Here is a 26,306-nt window from a genome sequence, read left to right as displayed (position 1 = left end):
TTCACTAATATACTAATATATCTAAATGACCTTAAGCAATAATTTCATTAAAATTAAACTTTTTTTCATGTATTTAAATACCATTTATATATTTTATTAAACATTTTGCATTTTATCTTAGCTTATTATTAACATTGCCTTATGAAAAAAAAAATCTGGGACCCTCGTCGATGGCCAGGGAATGAACCAGCGCTGCAGAGGCTGCAGGCAACCTTGCAGCCCAGCGCTCAACTGCTGCGCCACCAGGGGAGGCCCGCCTTACGAAATTTTTTTTTTTTAAATAAATTTTATTTTTATATTCCCCATACAATTGCAATCCCCTTATTTTGACCCCAATCCCTCCCCTCCCCGCCCCCCACCCCCCACAGAGTGTCTCTGGTTCATAATTTTTTGTTGATTTTGATTTTCACTTTCTTATAGTTATTCATTTTCCTGGTCCCTTATTTAAGTTTTCTAGATTCCTGCTATGAGTGAGACCATCCAGTATTTTTCTTTGTCTTTCTGGCTTATTTCGCTGAGCATGATCCCTTCCAGCGGCATTCATGTTGCTGCAAATTGCATGTGTTTATCTTTTTTGAATGCGAGTAATATTCCATGGTGTATATGTACCACATCTTCTTGATCCAGTCATCTATTTTTGGGCATTTGGGTTGTTTCCAAAGCTTAGCTATTGTAAACAGTGCTGCTATAAACATAGGGGTGCAGGTGCTTCGGCACCTTACGAAAATTTTTAAAGAAAAAACCTTTTGCTTTTTAAATTTTTTTTTGTGCTATTGAGATAACAGAGAGCTACATCATCTTCACTGAAAAAAAATCATTAACATTTACTTCTGCCTTTGTCTGCTTCTAATTCCATATTACAAAATAAAATAAAGCATACATTCCATTTGCATATTTACCTTGGTCTTGTATGAATTGCTATTATTGAAATGTTTAAATATCTGAATTTATTTTAAGACTGTGTAGGTAACCAGCTTTATAAATTTCCAAATAACTTCACTATTATCCTAAACAGCAGATTTTTAATCTATGACTCGGTTTCTGAAATCTCAGATTTCTAATATTTATTTATTATCTATTCTTACAAAGGTAAGTACTATTATATTACTCAAGCTTTATAATAAATTAATGTCTGATAGGTTTATCTCCTACATTGAAGGATGTTAAACAGGACTGTAAATTATCTTGCAAAAATTGCCTACACTCTCTTTTTTAATGCTATGAATTGAATTTTCTTCTCTTTTCTCCTGTTTTGTTCTTGCTCTGTCACTTTTCTCCTTTTCACATCTTTTTTTTCTCATCTCCATCCTTAAAAAATTAAGAAATCTATCAACAAACATACACATTTGCACACACACACACACACACACACACAAGAACTCCAGAAAGATGGTGTTAATCATTTAAAAATACAAAGGTTGCACACAAAATGAACCCTTGGGAAGAATATTTGTGATACTGTTACTTTGACTTTTGATAAGAAAAGAGTTGGTCACCTACTAGTAAGTTTCGTTTCATTATTTTCAATGTGTGTTTTATTCTCCTTTTAACACGCTGTGTATATTGAATTTTCATGTTTACACTATATATATTATACTTTGAAAAATCCATATTTTTATTAACAATTGTAAAAGTTCATTAAAAAGCCATATATAAAGATTTTAGAAAGTTAAAGTCACATATAATCTGTCACATTTTACTATGTTAATAATTATTAAAGGTTATTTGTTTTTTAAGATGTTTTCATGTGCATATACTCAGAATCATGTTATTAATTTTATTCTGCAAGATTTTTCACTTTAGGTCCCTGTTATGTAGGTCTATATTATTGTTTTTAAGGGTTACATAGTATTTCAATATATAACTACATTATAATTAAGATATTCTGTATTAATTTATATTTCAGTTACTTAAAATTCTTTGCCATTGTTGTTAAATAATACCGTAAATAGTGAGTATATATGGGTATTGTCCCAGTAAGTGGTGACATTCCCTTTTAGTTATGAAAAATTTTTGCCAAAAATGGATTATGTAAAAATCAACCTTATTTTGCATATGTTTCTGTTTCTTTTAATTTATTTGAGTGTCCATTTGAACTTATTTTAGTTAAGGTATGAGGTAAGGAATTCAATTTATTTTTGGCAAGTTTTGAAAGTGTGCGACACCATTTGCTGAGAAATTCATCTTTTCTATACTGATTTGATATGGTCCTTTGATAGACTCCTAACAGGCCTCTTTTCCTCTATTACAATTCTTCATCTTTCAGCTACTGGAAACTTTCTAAAGCACTGATATGATTATAGTAATGTTTTGCCTCAAGTGACTTCCTATCACTTCTGAGACATAGACTGAATTCAGACCCCATAGGATTCAACTTTGATCAAACCTCCCTGGTCTTCTTTTGCATAGTCCAAATTTTTCAGTACCTCCATGCAGTTTCTTCATGCTGCAGAGTATTTCCCATGCCTTTCCTGTAGGCATTTCACTCTTTCTCCTTTTCCTCGTTTATTTAACTCCTATTCATTATCTAGAGCTTAGCACAAAAGTCTGTCCAGACCATGGCATTTGGCACTGCTATGAGGTCTATAGTTCATCTAGTCCTTTGTTAAAACAACTTTTCAACCTTACATTCAACTTGTTAGGGGATAGTAATCTAAGACTACCTTCACAAATAGTCTATAAGCTCTGTAACGAGAAAGTATGTGTCTTATCCCAAGTACATAAGAGGTCTCATGGTAACTACTCAATGAATATTTGTTAATTGAATAAACTATTTTGTGATAGTTTCAAAGGAAATCTGCGATGAAGAGTGAAAATTTTTTTCAAAAATTTTCTCCAATGATATCTGCTTCTTTCATTAACTGCTGTATTCTTTTATAATAATTTTTATTTGTTCCTTTCAGGTAACACAAAGTCAATGAATAAAACAAATTATTCTTCGGTGTCTGAATTTGTGTTCCTGGGACTTTCTACCTCTAGACCAGTGCAGCATGTCCTCCTTGTCTTCTCTCTGGTGCTTTATGTCACAATTTTTCTGGGAAACCTCACTGTTGTGCTTACAGTGATCTTTGCTCCTCATTTACATTCACCCATGTACTTTCTTCTAGCCAACCTCTCATTCATTGATTTGTGTCTTTCTACCTTAACAGTTCCTAAGATGATTTCTGACCTGTTTTCTGGGAATAAGACCATATCTTTCCAGGGGTGTGTTGTTCAAATATTTGGTATTCATATCCTGGGTGGCTCTGAGATGGTGCTACTCATTTCTATGGCCTTGGACCGATATGTGGCCATATGTAAGCCTCTCCACTACATGACTATCATGAACCCACGCATGTGCATTTTGCTTTTATGTGGTGCTTGGACTATTGGCTTCATTCACGCAGTAGCTCAGTTAGCTTTTGTTGTCCACCTGCCATTTTGTGGTCCTAATGAGATAGATAGTTTTTACTGTGACCTTCCTTGGTTTATAAAACTTGCCTGTGCAGACACCTACGGATTGGAATTTATGGTGACTGCCAACAGTGGGTTCATTTCCATGGGAACCTTCTTCTTATTGATTATTTCCTACATATACATCTTGATCACTGTATGGAAATGCTCTTCAGTTGGTTTATCTAAGGCTCTCTCTACCCTATCAGCTCATATCACTGTGGTGGTTTTATTCTTTGGACCATGTATTGTCATTTACATGTGGCCATTTCCCACAGTGCCAGTGGATAAGTTTCTTGCCATTTTGGACTTTATGATTACACCCATTATGAATCCTGCTATTTACACTTTGAGGAATAAAGAGATGAAGCTAGCAATGAGGAGACTGAGTAGTCAATTCCTCACATTGAGGGTATCTTCTAAGTAACTCAAAGAATGTATATTTTCTAAGAACTTCAAGTAGAAAAATGCTTAAATAATTAGACAAACTTGAGGGCAATTTTTCTAAAGTCAATGTTTTATAGTATTTAGAACAGACTCATGAAAATGAGTTTATATTGTACTATCACATTAATTTTATATGGTCACCATTTTATAATATTCAGAACAGATCATTATTATAAGACTATAATGAAATATTTTAACTTTTTATTCAAGAGTTGATTGACAAATGAATTTAAATCTCAGGAAATGTTTATATGAAGTTGATGAAACTTAGAAATGATGACACTATGAAATTAGGTATCACCCTGCCTGAATTCAAATTAATTAGCTTAGAGTAAATATGCTCAGATTTTTGAGGGAACTATGAAATACAGAACTCTCCTACTATATTCATTTAAATTCAGGATATGAATTATTAAGTGTGTATGTTTTTTCAAAAAGACAGAAAATTGTAGATGATTTGAAACTGGAGGGATTTTCCAAATACAAACAATGATGTAAACCAATGTTACTGCAATATAAATAAATATTTACAAAAATAAATAAATGGATAAAATAAAACTAGAGGAAAAAGAACAGAGTGGGAGAAGTGAAGTGGACAAAAGATGGGTAAGGTAACATAATAAGGGGAGACCGATACATGGAAGGAGTTTGAAACCAAGAGGCAGAACCTCAGAAATAGTACATTTCATGTACTTGGTCTGTGGTTACTACTCTCATGCTTGATTGTCTCATGTTGAATGGTGTTAAGTTATTTCTAGTTGGCTCAGGGTAGCATGATTTAGATGTCATATTTGTGATGTGTATGTCATGTGTACAATAAATGTATGCTGCTGATTTCACAAATTTTGACATCTCACTTAATATCTGTGACTCAATCAGTCAATGAGTACTCCCTAAACATCAAATACATGCTACTCTGATAATTTCATAGCTGGTCATATTATTATCCAACAACTACTCTGCCCAAATTTTTGGCTGAAAATGTTTCTCCAGGAACTTTTCTTGTATTACTCCTTTATTACTCAAGACATGAGGTCCTAACATATGTGTATGCTGTTAAATATATAGAAATTATGAAACTAATTCAATTTATATCTTGCTCTGGTAACTAAAAGATGGAAGCAAATTTACTACTAAGCTATAAAAGGAATCTATGTTCTGAGTATTTGTGATCCAAAATTCATTTGGATTTATATCATAAGTAATGTATCTTATTTTCCCAGCTCATAATTATTTTGTAGCTTAACATTTATATTTGCAATGGATTTTTGTTAGTAAACTTAAAAAGACAAATATAGAAACATGTTATCTGCTTTAGGATTTTGTCATACTTTTGAAGTAAGCAGGAGAAGGGAGAAGACTAAAATTCTAAGCTTAAAATTTCTTACGGGAAAAACTGAATTCATGATACCTTTCAGATTGTGGAGTAAAAGATCCCTTAGAACTGTAATTAACACCTGGAAAATATATGTCCAAGGAGCAGGCATAAACCATAAGTATGCAGTCATAAAAACTATAATCTATATTCATTTATGCTTAGTTCTTGCTGGTATAGACGTGATCATACCTTAATCTTTTATGCCGCCAAAATGAAAAGTAAATAGATTCTAGAGGAATACATCCAGTCAGAAGTTTACAATCTTTTATACACAATGTCTAATATGCATAAAATTTATGGAATGTGCACAAAAAACAAATATTCAACTAAGAATAGAAAATAGTTAATATTTAGAAACAGGCTTAATTACTGAAATGACTAGAGAGTATAAAATAACATTTATATATAAATATTGAAAAACAGAAAAAATGAATTTCACTAGAAATGGAAAATATAAGAAGTGTTTTCTTTCACAGCTGAAAAAGACACATGAAATTATGAATCTGAAGGCTTAAGGAAAATGGACACAGAGGAAGACAGCAGATTCAAATACAAATCAATAGACATTATTCTAACAAAAAAATTGTAAAAATCAAAGTATTATATAGTAATTGTTTTATTTAAGTGTTGATGCCTCTGACACTCTATTGGGAATACCTCAAAGTATGCATGGCCATGTTATCTATAAAAAGAAATCTGAAATTTGATGGCCATCTGGATCCACAGTTCTCAGATAAGAACATGTATACCTTTTTGAGGCATACCAAAAGAAGAATTCTCAAGGAAGTTACATGCAATAATGAACAGTTCAAAAACGCTGTATATAATCTAGTTTCTATCAGGCTATCTGAACTCTGCAGTAAATTAAATGGGTAGTTATTTGAAAATTAGACTTTTTGGCCTGATCTTCATAACACTTTTCCTTTACTTTATCTGTTATAGATGTAAACCCTCTAATTCATTTAAAAATTAGAAAGAAAAGAAGAAAAAGTCTCAAAGGCCTTAGGACATCCATCGTTGTATTTATTGCTTATCTTCTAAAGATAATTACACATTCTTAAGCATGTATAAAATGTGAAGTTCAGGCAATAGTATTTCATTCAGATTATGGTTATAATTAATTTTTTTCTGAGTCTGATGGGTGATATTAATGAAGACTTTAGTAGTGTTCCTGTAGGTAAGGTAGCTAGAATGCTAACTACATAAAAGACACATTTACTCATTTGTAAAATACAGATACCAATAGTCAGTGTACTGACTTACTGATATTTAAAGATTGGTGTCAATTGTCTTAAAGAAATTCTCATCATAATAGAAAATACCAAGATGTGGTGAGAGGTATTGAAATAGCAGCACAGTCAGTAATAACTAACTTAATACTTAGTAATTTAAAGTGATTCTAGATCACAGTCAAATCACAGTCATAAAGACAACTAACCTTCCCAGACATGGAATTTATTTAATGATCAATAAATGACTGTGGAATATGGTAGTATTGACGTAAAAATAAACATGATTTCCATATATGAATTTGGAAATACTTCCCAGTCCCTAGTAATAAGACAGATGTGGCTAATTTAGAGGGCTTACTATGGACATTCTAAAAACCCACACAAGTCCATCCATATAACAGTATCGTCATTTTTTTACATTTCTTCACATATAAATGACAGATCGTAGGAGAAGTATCATGATTGCATAAAACATGACAAGAAACTTGTTCACCCTGGTGATGCCAAGTGGTCATGGTTAGATGAAAATACAAGACCCAAAAAGGAACACCAGCAATCTGATGTGGACAGTGCGGGTGGAAGAGTCTTGTAAATTCCATCTTTAGAATGAAGGCAGATAGTAAAAGAGTATGACTAAGATATCAGCTGCAGAATAAAGAAAGCTGTTGCCTGCACGCTACTATCAATAGCGAACAATATTTCTAGAATATAGCCATGTATGCAGGTTAACTTGATCATCAATGCAATAGCAGAGAAAAGGAGTTATTCAGTTCCCTGCCTTCACAAGAGGGCAGCTTTACAGTCAAAGCTAGCTTGTCTATTGAGTGCACAAGTCAATGATCCATGAAGTTATCACTAACCCAGCACACATTGGTCTGTTCATGACATTAGCACAGTGGAGTAGGTTGCAGATGGCCATGTAATGGTCATGTGCCTTTGACACAAATAGCACAATCTCAACCCCTCCAAAGAAATCACCGAAGAAATTTGACACACGCAACCTCTAAAGGTGATGGTCTTGTTTTCCTTCAGAAAGGCTGTGATCATTTTAAGATAGTGATTAAAGAAAGGCAGAGTGAATGATGAAAAATTGGTTAACAGAAAGTACACAGTGGAGTGGAGATGAAGGTCAGTAATAGTGAGGAGCACAAGAAGATCATGCATAAAATAGAGATCAAACAAATTGAAGTTCATATCACTTGGAGGAAAACCTACTGCTGCCATGAAATACAAAGTCCAAAAATAATAAATTTGGAAACCAGAGACAGGTTCACTTCTATTATTTAGTATAGTTTGTTCTATATTCATCTGAAGCAAAAACATGAAATTAGATTTTCTGAATAAGCAGTATATAATTAAAGAGGATTTCCTGTACATGCCTGATGGAAGAGTATGTTGATATAATCTCTTAGGCAAAAAGCTTGGCCTTGTCAAGTTCTACATTCATATATTTTTATGGCCCAAGCAATTTCACCCAAGATGAATTTGCATAGGTCTCTAAGGATAAATTTATTATTCAAAAGCATAACTAATAAAGTGCATCTATGTAGAATGATGGAAATGTATCTTAGTATATATAATGATGAAGGGAAGCAGTAAATATGGATCTACTTAGCAAAATTTTTATAAGGTGAAAAGTAATAAAAAAGTATATTTAGCAGGAACTTGTAGAAACAGTAATACTGTATGATCCATTTTTTCTCTCATGCTCATGTTTCCTCAAATTGTAAATTATTTTTATAATTCTTATTTTGGAATATTTAATTCAAAGATTCCATCATCGAAATAATTTCTGAATGTTTTCCTTGGTCATTTTTTCTTTTGGTTATAGGTCATTTCCTACTTCTTCACTGAATTTGTATTCATTATTGATGGATGCCATATATTAGTGGTTTCAACCGAAGGACATTTGGCAATACCTGGGGGAAATTTTGGATGTCACATGTGAGAGTTACTACTGATATCTAATGGAGAGAGGAGAGCAATGCTGCTAAACATCTTATAGTGTACAAGAAGGCTGCCCGGAAGAAGAATTATCCAGTCCAAATTGTCAATAATGTTAAGATTGAGAGATTTTGCCTTGCACTGTGAATATTACATTTTTGTGTTATTTATATTCTGAAAATAAGAACATTGTTGTAAATATTTTAAATGTATTCTCTAGTACATCTTTTACAGTATAGCTTTTCTAAAATAATTTCTGTTATTAAATAAAAATTTCAGCTTTCATGAAATACAATTCATCTTCTTTCCTTTTCAGTTTCATGGTGAGTCTGTATTATTTAAGATACTAAGAATATAAAGGCAATTTTTTTTATGTTCATGGCATTATAATGTTTTGCTTGCCTTTTGATAATTAGGTATATGCTCTACCTCATGGCAGTGTTTTGTATGTGATATGAGTTAAGGAATACTTATTTTTTCTTGTGAATATCTAATTACTCCTATGCAATTTATCTTAAATGTTATCTTTTACTCCATTGAATTGCAATAGCATTTTGTCATATATAGAGTGATTATGTGTGTGACTTAACTTCTGGATTGTAGATAATATTTCATATATCTATTTGTCCATTCTTATACCAAATACACATTAAACATATCATTCTAAATACTAGATATAATACACTACAAAAAAGCATTAATAGTCAAAGTCCGATATTTTAAGTATTCCAGTTTGGTACTTCCTCAGTATTATATATATGTATGTGTGTGTGTGTGTGTGTACATGTACATATATTGTGATCTCTTTAGCCTTTTTACCCAAAAAGGGGGATTGTGCTAAATCCAGAGAGTTCTTAGAGGAGATCATTGTCAAATAAAATTGAGCATTTCAGTTAATAAATATAGTATATTTCTCTATTTTCTGAACTTTTCTTTGATTTTGCCCAGTAATGTTTTGCAATTGTCAACTTAGAGGTCTTATACATTGCTGTTATAATTAATTTTATTATGGTGGTCTTGAATTCAGTTACTTTAATTTCATTCATTGTCTTAATCTGCTAGAGTATTACTATGTTGAAATACCATTGGGGGCATAAACAACAGACATTTCTTTCCTTCTTTCCTTCTTTCCTTCTTTCCTTCCTTCCTTCCCTCCTTCCTTCCCTCCTTCCTTCCTTCCTTCCTTCTTTCCTTCTTTCTTTTTTTCTTTCTTATTTAAATTTCATTTTTATATTCCCCTTACAATTACAACCCCCTTATTTTGACCCCAATCCCTCCTTTCCCTTCCCCCCACCCCCCACAGAGTGTCTCTGGTTCATAGTTGCTTGTTGATTTTGATATTTTCTTTCTTACAGTTATTCTTTTTCCTGGTCCCTTATTTAAGACATTTCTTTCTTCAAATTCTGGAAGCTAAGAGTCTGAGTTCAGTGTGGCAGTGTGGTTAGCTTCGATGAGAGCCCTCTTCCTGCCTTGCAACAGCTGCCTTTTTACTGAATGTGTTCTTCATGGTGGAAAGTGAGTGAGGAGAAATCAAAACTTTGGGATGCTTTTGACCAAACTATTCACTGACATCGTAACACAATTAGTCAAAATAGTTGCATAGGCCACGTGTTGGTATAAGGAATACAGCCAGTCAATGAGAAATAAGAAATTAATCAACTATTGTTTCACATGAAAGAGATGAAAAGAATAGTAAATTTCTTTGATATTAGGAAATATTCTGGCATTAATGCAGTACCAGCAGAACCGGTAAATCCAAGAGGAATTAATTATGGAGGACAATTAGAAAAGTGTCAGAGGATTGTGACTCTTAGGAAATAGCTATTTCCAATATTTCCAATTAATTTGGTACTCTTCTCTTGACCTTTATTCGGATGACAGGATTAAAGGAAGATGTTTATTGCCTCCAAAGCTTTATGAATCTGGAGAGGTGTGAACTTATATCTCTGAATCATATACAGTGTTGTCAACCAATGTGTTACCTCATAAAAAAAGAAATTTTCTGTACTATAGTGAAATATAATTAAGTTAGTCACTTATTTTTCTCAACTCTTTTCACAATGAACTTTTCAAAATTTAATGTTTCTATGTTTAAATGATCACTCAGTTTTCACATTTATTTTGTGCATGGAAATGTATTGTTCAGTTTTGAATATCTTATATCTGTCCCTTTTAAAAAAAAACACACTTAACCCAATATAAAGTTATTATTTCAATGTGTCAACATAAAATAATTAATGAAATATTTTACATACTTTTTGTCATACTAAATCTTTGAAATCCCACGTATTTTGTAGTCAGAGCACATCTCAATTTATATTAGGCATATTTCAAGCGCTCAATAGTCATATGTTGCCTATGACTACTGTACTGGATGCTGTAGTTCTAGAATATGACCTTTTAACTTTGTTCTCTCATAGTTCTTTAATTTTACACGTGTGTGATTTTACATGTGATTTTACACACATACATGTATATCAATTTCTTTGCATTTGTCCAAATTGGAATTGAAATAATCCACCGTGTGGTTTATTAAATCCTTAGTAAATCTAAAAATCCAGCCTCTGAAAGGATAGTTTTTAAGTACCCTTTGAAACTCACAGAAAACTGTTACTCTACTCAAAATGCATTTGTGGGGGAAATGTATTGTTGGTTTCCTGTCCTTCTTTATGGAGCAAAGCTACATGCTAATGAGACCTTCAGAATAATCTAGCTTGCCAAATGCTTGGCCTTTTAATTGTTGAGGGAATTCATTTGTAAGATGCAATGTTTTCCCATGGTCATTAGTGACACATTTCTCATGTTGTCTTACACAATTTCAAAATAAAAGGGATTTCTCTTTAATTAGTATTAAGGCCATACAAAAAGAAGACTGAAGTGAGAGCAAGTGAAAAAGTCCTAGAAGATCTGAGTGACTTTTCAATCACGACTTCTAAAACAAGCAAAGGTATGAGGAAGAGAAGTTAAAGATTCTAACGATTGTTTTTTATTATTTAAAACATTTATTTAAAATTTTTTCTAACTTGTGAATAAAATATGGTTTATTACAGAGTATTTGCAATATAACAAGAACTATAGAAAACTATAACCAGATGTCTAATTCTATCATCCGAAGTAAATCATTAAAACATTTTGCTGGTATGAATGATCTCAAGCTATATTTTTACTGAAATTAAACTTTTTTCATATGTCTAAACATAATTTCCATATTTTCTTAAACATTTTATATTTTACTTTGACATAATTTTAACAATAAGCAAGCCAATTTTATTTGATAGTTTATTTTAATCAGTAACTCTTACTAGACCCTCTGAGCTTCACTAATGCTTTGTTAAAATTCTGTCCATTGGTTCCACAATTGAAGATATTTATTTATTTTTAAACATTGAACTCTGAAATTTCCCTATTGACTCATGAAACTTGTTTTTAAGGAGAAAACTGCTTTTTAAATTTTCCTTGTGCTGTTGAAATAACAGAGAACTTCCTAATTTTCCCTGAATATAATTCATTAAAATTTAATTCTGTGGTTTCTGCCTTTGTCATGCTCCTAACCCAATATTATAAGACACAATGAATCATATATTCCACTTGTATATTCATCTTGACCTTTTATGAATTGCTACTATTGAAATGTTAAAATATTTGAATACATTTCTCTAAGACTATGTAGGTAACCAGCTTTATATATTCCCAAATAACTTCACCTTTATCCTAAACAAATTTTTAATTAATGATTGTTTCTAAAACCTCATATTTCTTACATCTATTTATTGTTTCATCTAGTCTTAGGAAAATTTTATTATTGCAGCTTTATAATATTTTTTTTATAAAATGGCTTGGTCTCCATTGTTCTTTTTCAAGAATGTTCCTAGCATTTATCAGAGGACACTTTGCAAGGGTAGGTGGGAAAAGAGGACAAAGACATGTTTGGTCTCTCTTGGTGAATTTGTTTTATCCTCAAAAGTTGATATCTCACTTAGACTATACTTCCAGTCTCAGCAGTCTATAATAGATCACTAAATCTATAACTACCACCTTAGTCTCAGTGATGCTGCAACTCTAAATATCTTAGGCAGTCAATGATCAAACAGCAGTGCTTTTACTATCACAAGACTTAGTTATTTACATATTTATTTTTTCAAGTTTTTAGATTAGTTTTACAACTTTATGTAAAATTGATGGTTGTCTGACTTAAAGTCTTTGATAGCTAAATGTAGCCTACATTTTGGGATGCATTTAATCTTAAATTATAAAAATCTTAAATTACTTGAACTTATAAAAATTAGAATCTGTGTTAAACCCCAAAAGCTAATATACCAGAAGTACGTACCATTGATAGTTAAATGAATTTATGGTTTTTGGAGATCTGTATGGCATTCATGTACTTGTTTCCAAGATTTTAATAAAAAACATTATAATAGTTTATTTAAAATTGAACATTTAAAATTTAATAATATACCTTACAGATTTTTCTATGTTAGCACCTATAGATTTGCATGTTTAAATATTTTCATTAAAATCAACTTCTGAGCAATTTTCCAATTTTTGGTTATCAAAGACAATTGTATAATGAGTACTTTCAGCATTTTTCTTTGAAAATTTAGGCTTTAAATCCCAGAAGTAGAGGTTCTCCTTTGAAGTGTTCTAAAACTTTTATTTTTTTATTTTATTTATTTTTTTTTTTAATAGAGGCATGCTTTATTTTTATTTGTTTGCTGGTTTGTTTGTTTTGTTTTTGTTTATACATGCACTGGGTACAGTCAGAAGCGCGGGAGGGTGAGAGAATTCACCAGAGCCAGAGCGGGGAGCAGAGCAGGCAGAAGGACCGAAGTACACTGCTGAGGGGAGCAGCGGGCGGCAGGAGAGGTCTGCGCGCCATGCGGGACCCTCCTATGGTGGCCAGGGAGCAGCCGGGGATCGAACCGGCGCCGCAGAGGTCGCGGGCAGCTTCGCAACCCAGCGCTCAACCGCTGTGCCACCGGGGAGGCCCTGAAGTGTTCTAAAACTTTTAAATCTAAGACATAGTTCCAAATTTTCCAGAAAATATTGTGTCAATATACAAATGGTTGTATTTAAAATTTTTTATCTCATATCCCCACCGAAATTGATTTTATTTTTTAAAATGATAAAATTACATGTATTTTCACTTGCATTTCTTTACTTATCAATAAGGCTGAGCATGTTCATATTTAAAGATTTTTTTAGTTCTTCTGTGAATTCCCAGTCCTAATAGTTTCTTCTCTTTTCATTGTTTCCTTAAACTTTTCTTAATGAGTACTATATATTGCTTGTAAATCAGGGATAACAGTCCCTTGTTTTGTGCATTGAAAATATACTTCATCTCTGTTTTTTAATGTTTTTCACTATTTTTTCACTCTCATTATCAAATCTATGAGTCTTCACAGATTCTAGTTTTTTAATATCTTCCAAAATGTTTTTAGCCACTCCATTATCTTAAAATACTCATCCTTCTTTGTTTTTATTTATTTCATATTTTTATTTTTACAGGTATTAGCCTTTTATACCTCTGAAATTTATTTCACATGATAAATGAAACCGGGAACCTGATCTCCCCAGTCCCAATAGCTCGTTAATTGTTCCATTATCACTTACTGAATATTTTGTTTACTAATTCAGAAAATATAGCTTTATGACATTTACATATGTGTTATGAGAAGAAACTCAGAGGAAATGATCAAATGCCAATCCTTAGGGGCTAAGCAATATGAATTCTGAAGGTCAGCTTTTTAGAAGAATATGAAAAGTCAGCCACCGACATTTACTGACATTGCACAATTCTGACATCAGGAAGAGACACTTTCTCAAAGAACAGCCACCATCAGCAGTGAAGGTATCACTGTGCAGCCCTCCTGGCTCACCAGTGAACCATCATTGTCTCTCCACAAATGTCTTTACCATGTTGCTTGTTGCTCACAGCAAATAGAGCTTTTCTTCTATTTTCAGTTTCACAGTTTATTTTTATATAATTGAGCCAACATCAAACTGCCTTAGAAGACAGTTATCTCCTTCAGATGGTTTGATTTACGATTTTTCAACTTTGCAAAGTCATATTTGTACATTCAGTAGGAACTGTTCTTCAAATTTTGATCTTTCCCCTGGCTTTTGATGTGTAATGTAGAGTTTTGTGTGCTCTTAGGCAATGGAAGGGAGCCACAGCTCCAGCCAGTCACAGGGTCATGAGGGCAATGTAGAATATGCCATCAGGTTTATTTTTTTTAATGTATTTTGTGTCTTTTAATCCTATCATGTCTCATATGTTTCTGTCTGAGATAATTAACACTTTCTTATAAAATAAGATGATTTTAGCCAGGTGTGGGTTAATCAAAAGTGTTCTCAGCATTTTTAAGGTATGTCAGGCTACGCTATGATGATGATTGGTTAGATGAATTAAATGCATTTTGACTTATAATATTTTCCACTTGTAATTTGTGCATTAGGAAGTAACCGCATCACAAGACAAAGAAGGTAGTCTATAGCTTTACAGTGGGTCTTGATAAATTATACAATTAACATGCTAGCTTGTTCTTCAAGGTTCCCTTGGTTCATCTTGGTCTTTTGCATTTCAATACACATTGTACAATAACCTCTCATATTTTAAAAATCTCCTGCTGGGATTTAGCCTGGGAGTAAGTTAAATGTGCACATGAATTTATGGTTGATTGACATATTCACAATTCCTCAACCTAATATATTTCTACATTTATTGGATGTTTATTTTGTTATCATTTCAAAATTATTGCATTATTTGCCTATCTAGCTCTTTAACAGTTTAGTATATAAAGAGATATAAAGATATAAAGAGATTTATCTGCAATAAAAAATAGTGGTTAGAAGGAGACTTTAAAAAACTACCAATGTTTGTGAGTTGAGTATTTGGCATTAGCCAATTAGTTGAAAATTAATTAGTAATTTACTTCCAGAAATATAACCTTTAAAAAGTCTTTTACATGTAAATAGAAATGTATCTACATACATAAACTGTACCATTTTAATAACAATTCAGCAATATGACATTTTTATTTGCAGAAAATCATTATGACAGAATATAATTTTTCATTTTTATAAGCTACACACAAAATAATATAGGTGAGCTTTACCTCAAGTGGTATTTTTAATTTTATTTAAAAATTATGAAGCAATACAATAAAAATACAAATATTTGTTAATTGTGTAATAGTAGTATGGTGATCTTTATTATATTATTCTTGTACTATCCTGAATTAAAACATGTCAAAATATTATAAAAATACATTGAGTGTACTTATTTCCATTAGTGAAGTATTCAATTATATATAAATAATTTTGTGGGTCTTTTTTCCTAATTTCACTTTAAAATTATATTGTGTTATTCTCTCTTCTTGGGTATCTGGCATATCTTCCTTGATAACTTTCTCTAAAAAGTCTGGCTGGCATCATACATGTTTAAAAGGGACCCGCCTTACCATGGTGGTGTTTTCCCTGTAGGTCCCTCTCTGTATTTCTGATATCCTACAGATATTATGAATGCTTTAAAATATGTTTGCACAGTCACATGGAAGAGAAAATAAGTTAAATGAGACAATATGAAGCCAGCACTAGCATCCATTCACACACTCTCTGAACACTCTACCTCCCAAACAACTATTCATAGGCTCAAAGGTAAATTCAGGAGAAGATGGAAATATTTGCACTCTTTCACCTTTGGGAAAAAATAGGTGAGAAGCCATTTTAAGTTGGTCAACCATAGATTCATGTGTTATCTCTACTTATCTGACTCTCAGCACAGACTATAGCACTGACTCCTAGATTTTCAGTGTTCTACATTACATATACTCAATTTCATTTTTCTTGGTGCTGTTTTTCAGTTATAAAATATTTTGGTCTCTTCCTTCCTCACTTATGTGCTTCTTATTACTATGCAGTGTAGAAACAGGGTTCAAGATGGAAACATCCTCTTATTTTCCTATGGATAAGCAGTAAATCTGTTCCTCAAATTCCAAAAAGATGGCACGGAACAGACAACTGAGAAATTCACTTTTCTCAAGATTAGTACAGATATAGATGGACGGCTTCAGTTCACTTAAAAAAAGCCATTGTATATGGCAAATATTCTTCATAATCGCTGTTAATAAATTAGATCTATTCTTAATTCTTTAATTCAGTGCTGTTTCACATTGTTTATTCTTTTTGCACATTTTAATATATTTTAGGATGCAAAATTAAGTGTGTATGTGTTTCTTCTCTCCACTTTAACTCACAGATTTTAATTTCGTTTTAGGTAACATACACCAACAGCCAAACAAATGGAAAAACAAAATTACTCCACAGTGTCTGAGTTTATTTTGCTGGGACTCACAGATGTTCGTGAGTTACAGATTTTCTTTTTCTTTTTTTTTTCCATTGTCTATATATCCACTGTATTAGGTAACCTCACCATTATCTTGGTAGTGAAACTGGACCCACAATTGCACTCTCCCATGTACTTCCTACTGGCCAATCTCTCCTTTATTGATATGTCCTTGGCCTCCTTTGCTACTCCTAAAATGATCTTCAATTTAATTAGTGCATATAAGGCCATCTCTTTTGAAGGCTGCATGGCCCAGATGTTTTTTCTTCACCTTTTTGGTGGGAGTGAGATGATGCTGCTTGTATCCATGGCATTTGATAGATACATTGCAATACGCAAACCCCTCCATTATAAAAATATTATGAGCTATCGTGTTTGCATCATTCTTACAGTTCTCTCCTGGACAGCCGGTTTAGTGCACACTACGAGCCAAATGGTTTTCACAGCAACTTTACCATTCTGTGGTTCCAATGTCGTTAATAGTTTTTTTTGTGATCTGCCTCGGGTGATCAAACTTGCCTGCACTGACACTTACATCTTGGAACTCTTGATCATTGCATTCAGTGGAGTGCTCTCTTTGTTCTGTTTCATCATTCTGTTCATCTCCTATAGCATCGTCCTGATTACTGTCCAGCATCGCTCCTCCAGTGGGTCATCGAAAGCTCTGTCCACCCTTTCAGCTCACATTACAGTGGTAGTACTGTTCTTTGGACCTTGCATTTTTATTTATGTGTGGCCATTCAGCAATGTCTCTGTAGACAAAATCCTGTCTGTGTTTTATACAATTTTTACTCCCCTTTTAAATCCAATCATCTATACATTCAGGAATAAAGACATGAAGAAAGCAATAAGAAAAATAAAGGCCAGACATGTGAACTCCAGATCAAACTTTTAACTGAAATACAATCATCAAAGGCATCATCATCATTGCCATCATCATCATCCAGAGACACTGAGGTATATGATTTTGTACCAATTAGAAGTCACATTCTGGGAAATGATGGTTCTTTCTACAGAAGCATGTACACAATAAAATATCTGAATCATGTACCCAAGTACAAACCATTCCAATATAATACCATTCACTTATGTTGCAATTTTAATTTTTTCTATAAACTAAATTGAGTTCTAAGTAGTATTTATTGGGTTCTAACAATGTCTGAAGTACTTTGCATACATTTCACTTAACTTCAAAACAACAAAAAAACAGGGTGGCGCAAGGGGTTGAGCACTGCACTATGAAGCAATCCGCAGCCTCTGCAGCACAAGTTCAATACCTGGCCAGCCAGGGAGCAATCCACATGGCACAGCAGACCTCTCCTGTCTTGCCCGCTGCTCCCCTCAGCAGTGTATTTCAGTCAATCTGCCTGTTCTGCTCCCCACTCTGTCTCTGGTGAATCCTCTCACCCCCCACATACAGCAAGAGTGTACCCCAGCTCTTGTATGCATAAATAAACAAATCTTTAAAAAACACACACACAAAAAAAAAAAACAGGAAACATTATAAATACTATTACTAGAAAACTGAGCATTATAAAATTTACCAAGCTTGGCCCAGAAATTGTGAACATTAGACTTCGAATCAGATCCTACATGTACTTAAAAAAATCTATGCTCTTATAAAATATGTTTATCTGAGTTTTAATAACATTTATGAGTTGCTGTTCTTGTCCTTTCACTTACATATCATTGTTCCCAATAAAATCTTTGCAATAACAGGATAAAACAATTTAAAATTGATCTGAAAGTATAAAATCACCAATTATCTCATTATCCTTATGCCTCTGGTTCAAAAAAAAAAAAGAGCTTTTTAAGCCAGCTAAGCAGATTTATCCCAATTATCTAGTGCACTAGGATTGCTGTTACAAAATAGGCAGTGAATATCATACCTGAAATCCAAGTTACCCTCTATGGTACTTGATAACACTTGCATGCCAATGAATAAAAGTAAATGAAAATAACATAATCTACAAAAATTAAAATTCTTTCACTCAAGCAAGAAAGAATCACTATCATCAGAGTCTTCAATGAAGGTGAAAAAAGAATGAAATAGGCTGTAAGAGAAGGCGACCATAAATACAATGTTTCACTATTTAAGGCGACCATAAATACAATGTTTCATTGGCAAAACTATGGAAATTAAAAATAATTTCATCCTAAATCATTAGCGTTAGGCTAACCATATGGTTAGCATTAGACTAACCATATATTTGTGGTATTTGGTAATGGGTTTCAAATTCCCTTTTTAATTTTTCTTACCATGGAGACATTTTTGCTGAACTTTAAATTTTAGCATCTGGGTTACAGAATACTCGTGTGGGATTATAACTAAATTAGAAGAGACACCAATAATACATAGAGATGGCTATATTTACCTACAGGAAAATTTATCTTTAAATTTGGAAAAAAAGGGAGAGAATATCTTAATTTGCATGGGGCATACATATCATTATGTCTGAACAACTGTCATTCTTTGAAGTTGAATAAATGTGGAATGGTATTTACAGATTCTGAACAGCCAAGTGGAAAGATGATTCTGAATGTGCATTGACTTTCAGCCTCACATTAGCTCTTCTATAGTTTCCTCTCTATAACAGAGAGCTGCCAGCCTGAAAATGACCTAGATTCATTTATGGGCTTACTTCTGTAAGTCTCTATCAATGGAAGATACAAACACAATAAAGGAAGGCAGGGGAAAAAAGGGGGGTGTTTTACATGTTTGTGTGTTTGGCCTTGACAGCAGCAATGGACTAAGGACCTGGACTCCAGAAATTTGTGGTGGACTCAGCAGCATCAATAGAATGAAGGTTCCAGGTTCTTGAAACTTCATCAAGTTTATCAACTTTTAAATTTTAACTCAGTAGTAAGTAGAGGTTTCAACCTCTACAATGGTAGTGCTGTCCCCACAGTATTTATAGATTCTGGCTAATGTCATTTCCTTTTTGTCTCCTTTTTATTCCTCATTTCTGAGCTGCAAGTTTTTATTTTCAATTTTCTGCTACAATCCTTCCTTAGGTATCTTCAGGGCATCTCAAGTCCAAAGTGTAAAATCTAAATGAATCACCTACTTTCCCAAACTTGCTATTTTCTGTACTCTATCAAAATTACAATCACTATCAGACTAATAGTTCAATCTAGAAACCAGGATTTATGTCTACAAATACATACAATCCTAATGGTATCCTGCCTTCTTCTGAGGCTCAGTCTATTATTCTTATTTATTTCTGAGACTGTGTAATCTCCATAAATAAATCTTCAGATTCACTGTTTTATTTCCTGTTTGTTCAAATATATATCATATATATTATCATATATATGATAATATATATGATATATATATTTGAACAAACATATCATATTCTACCCAATTTCTTGACTTGAGCTATAATTTTCAACTCTAGAATTTCCATTTGGCTATGTTTTATAATTTACATATCTTTGTTGATATTCTCTATTTAATTGCCCTCTTCTAATTCTTTAGAAATGATTTTCTTTAGTTTTCGGGATATATTTATTACTGTTTTGAAATATTTTTCTTCTAAGTGCAATATCAGGGTCTCCATGAAAGTAACTTCTGTTGCTTGTTTTTGTATATGGGATACATATTTGTGTTTTTGTATGTCTCACCATTTTTGCTGCAAAGCTGGACCTTTTGGATAATACATTATAGCAACTCTGGTTACTGCCCCTTTGTTCCTCCAGGGTTGGTTTCTTTTTATTTTATTTAAAGATTTATTTATTTATGGATACAAGAGCTGGAGTATAGGCCAGAGGTGTGTGTGTGTGGGGGGGGGGCTGGTGAGAGGAGTCACCAGAGAGAGTGGGGAGCAGAAGAGGAGGACTGACTGAAATACATGCTGAGGGGGGCAGTGGGCGAGACAGGAGAGGTCTGCTGCAACATGTGGATCAAACTCGTGCTTCAATGGCTGCCGATAGCTTCATAGTGCTGAGACTTAACCTCCTGTGCCACCAGGGAGGCCCGAGTTTTGATGTTCTTAATCTTTACTTATTTGTTTAGTGACTTGGTTGTATTAATTCTATGATGTTTAGAATTAACACACTGCCCCACAGTGTATAGCCTCTGATTTCTCTGCTCAGATGATTTTCCTTGTGCTTAACCTCTAACCTGTCTACTTCTGTGAGACCATAAACCACTTAATGGTCAATGATTATGCTTAAGCCTCCTCAACCAATTAGAACTTTATCCTTTACTACCAGATGTGGCAAGGAGTTTGCATCTTTCCCCACATTTAGGCAGGGAATATTGCTGGGTATTCCCTCTTCAGTTACTCCTGAGAGGTAGACAGGCTTGGGCATTCACACTGTCTTCCAGACTACCACTGTGTGATTTTATTTCTAAGTTTGGCCTCCCGGGAGTTGTCCTTGAGTCAGTGTAGTTTAATTTTTCAGATAGTTTTTGATTACAGGATGTTTTTATGCTTTGGATGCCAGGGAGACCTCCACCCCTTTTAATGGATCTGTGTGTAGCTTAGAGAATCTATTCATTTCTTCTCAGTGTCTCTCTTTGATTTCTCTCCTAAGTGGATGCATCCTATGCATGCACTAGCCTCCCTTATCCCCAGGGTTGACCATGATCCCAGTAGGGTTTTACTTGTTTGTCTCTTAACATGTTGCTCTCTATTAAACTTCTGTTTGCTATGCAATTTGGTTTGTTGATATCAGTAACTTGGTGCTATGAATAACTTGTTAATTGCTCTCCACCAAGAACTTGGTTTTTTGTTTTTTAATATTGCCTTTATGTACATGGAACTCTCCAAACTCTGCTCCAAATACACACAAGGCCCTCAGGTGGAGCTGTGAATTCTTTTTACTTAGGATGTGACTATCCCCATGGACAGAATCTACATGCCAATATACCAGACCTAGGGAGAGACAGCCACTCGTTTCATCTAAGTGACACCCCTGCTTTTTTTTTAAAGATTATTTATTTGTTTGTTTGTTTGTTTGTTTATTAGTTTGTTTGTTTATACAAGCACTGGGTACAGTCAGAAGCACGGGAGGGTGAGAGAATTCACCTGAGCCAGAGCGGGGAGCAGAGCAGGCAGAAGGACTGAAGCACACTGCTGAGGGGAGCAGCGGGCGGCAGGAGAGGTCTGCGCGCCATGTGGGACCCTCCTCCGGTGGCCGGGGAGCAGCCGGGGATTGAACTGGCACTGCAGAGGCTGCGGGCAGCTTTGCAACCCAGCGCTCAACCGCTGCGCCACTGGGGAGGCTCTGACACCCCTGCTTTATGAGTAGGCATTAGGAGGGGTGGAGTGTTCCTGGTCAGCTTTCTGGCCAAATCAGGTTTGTGTTCTATGGCATGAGCTTCCACTCTACAAGTAATTTGGAGGATTGGGATGCTGTGGAGAGGGAGACAAGTATTTTCACTAGTCATGTCTGGAGTACAAGTTTTGATAATGGTAGTGGTGGTGATAATGAGGATAAAAACACTCATGACAACTGCCTCTGGACAAATCTTTAAGTGAAAATAATATGGTATCTTTAACTATAGGTACAATGCTGTAGAGTGATTCCTAAAACTAATTCATTTAGTAAACTGAAACTACATATTCACTGAAGAGCAACTTCCCATTTACTCCTCCTGCCTGTCCCTGCAAACCACCATTCTACATTTTGTTTCTATGATTTTGACTTAGATCCTAATATAAGTGGACTCTGCCTTATAAGAAGGTGCTGGGTGAGAAAAGAAAGCCTCCATCTTTTCCTTTGTGCCTACCCGAAGCAGAGCTTCGGTAAATAAATAAATAAAATCCAAAGCATAAATAAAATCAGCATTTAAGATCTTGCCCTTCAAGCTGAAGCTTGAAACCACAGTCTCAGACTAGAAGCTAGGAGGAGTCTCTGTCTTCTTGGCTACATCTGCATGGAGCACAGCACCCAGAGAAGAGTAGAGTGGGGCTCCCATAATATGACGCTGGTAGGGAATAGAGAGAAGTGGAGTTATTCTTAGATGCCAGATAACTATTTTTAATAAGATATAGTAGGCTATCTTGAATAAACGTTCTCTATTTTCTGCCCTAGAATAACTTCCAAAGACTCTAAATAATCATTCTTTGTTATGTTTCTGTAGTCATGTTTGTTGTGTTGGGGAGAGAGTCCATGAGGTCCCACACTTGGCCATTCTCAAAACCCCCACCTCACTTGATTCTGACACAGAAAATCTATAGACCATATTTTGGACTCAGCACTCTCTGCTGATACTGTCACCAATCATGGATCCTCTGTTATTACATCTTCACAATTGTACCTGAGAATTTAACCATACCATTTTCTGCATCACCCTTCAAACCTGATGTCAGATATTCATCATTTCTACTAGATTATTCAAGTAACGACAAAATTACTTCAGTGCCTCTAACCATGACCTTGTGAAAATGCAGTTCTCCTCAGTCTCTAGTTTAGCATTTCAATAGCACATTGATAATTACAGAATAAATTCTAAACTGTTTTGATGTTAAAAACACTTCAAAGTTCATGTTCTAACCTAACTTTTTCCTAGCCCCATCAAAAACTCTCCTTTCTTCATGACCACTCTATTACATACTTCAAAGGTACTAGCCTTTTTTTTTCATTTAATTCCTCTGGAGAGTTTGTTTCCACACCTTCTGACATACAATTTTCTCACCCAGATTTCTCTTTTTACTTCTCTCTGCAGCAAGTCCATTTCTATCAATAAAGGCACAGTTGTCTCTTAAAAGAAAGGTGCCCTCTTTCATCAGAAATTTGCAAACTCCATGAAACAAAGTTTGACTTACTGCAAAACTGTATCATCACACTTAACACTGGGTTATTTGAGGTCCATCTCCAATAATACAATTCTGAGCTCCCTGAGGGCAGATCTTGACAGAAATATTTGAGCCTCAGTATAATACCTATTTCAAGGCCTCATATTAGCTACTTGAGAACTAAATGAGAACAAAGATTTTCATTATTGCTTGGAATAACAGCTACACTGGAAGCACTTGTGCTGCCAGAAAACACATTTAAAGTAAAGACACTTAAGTTTTGTTACCCAAAATTTTCTTTGGAAATCAAAGGACATTATATTCAACACAAGAGTCATTGTAATTAGACTGTTACTTGAATATTAGGGACTAAGAAGCAAATTCTCTCAATAAATCAATCAAAAGCAAGACATTAAACTAGGGGAAGAAGTGTACCCTAAATATACACGCTAAATATACAATAAAAATATAAACTAGAAGCCCTCAACATCTGAGGACAGGGAAGGGATATTTGAAGAATCAAAGAACTTTACCCTGACCAGCAAACTGGAGTACATAAGAAGTAAAGAAGTAACAAACTATTATTATAGGTAGTACAAAATTTGAAGGAATGTCTAATAGTGTCAGAATATAGTTCAACTAAAAGAGAAGACTGAATTAGGCAGTCATTAAAAAAATAATTTAAGCCCTTTGTTCCAAAGGAGTGTATATATATATTGTAAGCTAGCCACAGAAAATAAATCGGTATGGGGGAAAATGAGATATATCTATATCTCTTTTTATTTGGAGAGATAAATTGAATGTTTTACTAAAACAATACACAGATTACTTTTGGTACTATAATCTCATGTTATATATACTCACAATACACTTTCTTATAAATACAACATACTTTCTTGGCAAGTTATTGAAAGAGACTTCAAAGTCTGTGGTTCATAGTACACCAGGATCATATGATTAATTTGTAAAAGTAATGCCTGTGAAATAAGTAGTATTAAAATAATTTACAGTAAAAGGGGTGATGATTATGAAACTATTTTATACCATATAGATATTTTTGGAAGTATCATAACAAGATTTGTAAATTAAAAAATTATTATTTTAATGAGTACAAAACAGTTGTACTGTTAATGTATACTATCAAATTTTTAATTATTTAACATTATTTTATCTTTTAAAATATATACATCATAAATAGCTAATGTTGTACATAACATGTCTTTATTTTGTAATGCTTCTAATAAGGTTTTATTTATTTTTAATAATTATTTATTCTTTTAATTTTGGTAATATTAGGATTCTCCCCACCATGTATCACCACCAAATTACCCATAGTCCATTGTGCTTCATGGTGGACTTTTAGTAGTAAATATATAACATAGATAGGCAAATTTTTACATTTATGGCATGCTGGGGGAAGTTTGGGGATTATTCATCTAAGAAATTGCCCACAAAGTTGTCTGAAGGGAGATAAGAGGATAAAACTCAGGAATAATGTGAAGGAAAGGGCGTGTCCAGTAAATCCAAGATGTCTACACTTTCTACAGCACATCAGTCAAGCAAACACCCTTCTGGTTACTTTACTTTAATCAACCCCTGTGCAGAGAGAACGGCAACATATTACAGGGCCAGCAAATACTATATGCTGATAAGTATCTCTAGCGGTCATGCTAGGGCAGCAGCTGCAGTGTTTTAACAGCTCCCACTGAAATTTGGATTCCCAGAGTGCCAGAAAACCTGCCTCCAAAGTAGTTCACATCTTTATAAAAGAGGCAGAAAATAGTATGTGGAATCATATGCAGAGCATCATAGAGAATGAAAAGTAGGTTTTAATTTTGAATAGTTCCTTGAACATATTCCTCATACTGCTTGTTAAGAACAGGTAAGTGAAAATATTATAGAGAACTAATCTTTTACAGATTTAATATGCTGTAGAAACATTTTCATTAATTTTCTGCTGATTGGAGAAAAGACTGTGACTTTTGACCCATCAAATTCTCTCTCACTGAATTATAATATTACCACTTTGAAAAAGCTATAACCAAAAACGTCTATGAAAATTTAAAGGATATATGTTCTCAACGTGATATTGCAGATTTAAATATGGGAGTGTATGGCAAGTAATTAAGAATGCTTAATAAAATTAAGAAAGTTAACCCCTGAGCTTCCAGATAAATCATACTATTATTGAAAATAATGGAAAAGAAAATCCCTCCTTTTTTTTTTTTTTTTTTTTTTTTGCAAATAAAGATACTTTTCATCTAACTTTGGGTGTTGACAGAATTTGTAAGTAGGTATATAATATCATATTTACACTTGGAGAAGGAGCTGAGAAGGGACAATGTGTGGCCAGAACTGGATATTTAGAAAATTTTTGTATAAAATTTACCATTACACCATAAATACAAATGAGATTTTAAAAGAGTAAAACCCATATTCTGGTTTTAGGCTGAATGAGGGGGCTTGAATACCAAATTTGATCCTTACTAGCTGTGTAGCCATAAAAATAAGTCATAAAGCAGTTCTATAGCAGTTTCCTGATACACAAAGTGAGGATAATGATACCTCAAGAAATTGTTAACATGTGTTCATGTATATGAACATTAGAACAAAATTTAACCCTTATTAATCACTTAATTTATGTTCATCCTGTTTGATCACTCTAGATTCTATGAATAATATCTAAAAAGTCTAGTGAATATGATTGAGTATGATACATTACACCAAAGCAAAGCTATATGTTAGGATTGAATCATTTCACTCTACCGTTTAAACCA

General features: G+C 33.6%; 2 protein-coding genes across 2 annotated transcripts; both read left to right on the top strand.

Moving 5' to 3' along the window:
• Nucleotides 1-2,914: 2,914 nt before the first annotated feature.
• Nucleotides 2,915-3,859, top strand: LOC311175301 (olfactory receptor 4F6-like; the record flags this gene model as incomplete). The annotated part of the gene is made up of 1 exon (XM_084240198.1): nt 2,915-3,859. Exon 1 carries the CDS (start codon nt 2,918-2,920, stop codon nt 3,857-3,859), a length of 942 nt encoding a protein of 313 aa, XP_084096324.1. The 5' UTR covers nt 2,915-2,917.
• A 12,872-nt stretch (nt 3,860-16,731) lies between these two features.
• LOC311175551 (olfactory receptor 4K3-like) lies at nt 16,732-17,675 on the top strand (the record flags this gene model as incomplete). Its single annotated transcript, XM_084240479.1, has 1 exon — nt 16,732-17,675. Exon 1 carries the CDS (start codon nt 16,737-16,739, stop codon nt 17,673-17,675), a length of 939 nt encoding a protein of 312 aa, XP_084096605.1. The 5' UTR covers nt 16,732-16,736.
• Nucleotides 17,676-26,306: the final 8,631 nt, after the last annotated feature.

This window comes from Talpa europaea (genome assembly GCF_964194135.1).
Source record: "Talpa europaea genome assembly, chromosome: 8".
NCBI classification, from domain to species: domain Eukaryota; kingdom Metazoa; phylum Chordata; class Mammalia; order Eulipotyphla; family Talpidae; genus Talpa; species Talpa europaea.
This window is presented reverse-complemented; position numbering and strand designations above follow the sequence as displayed.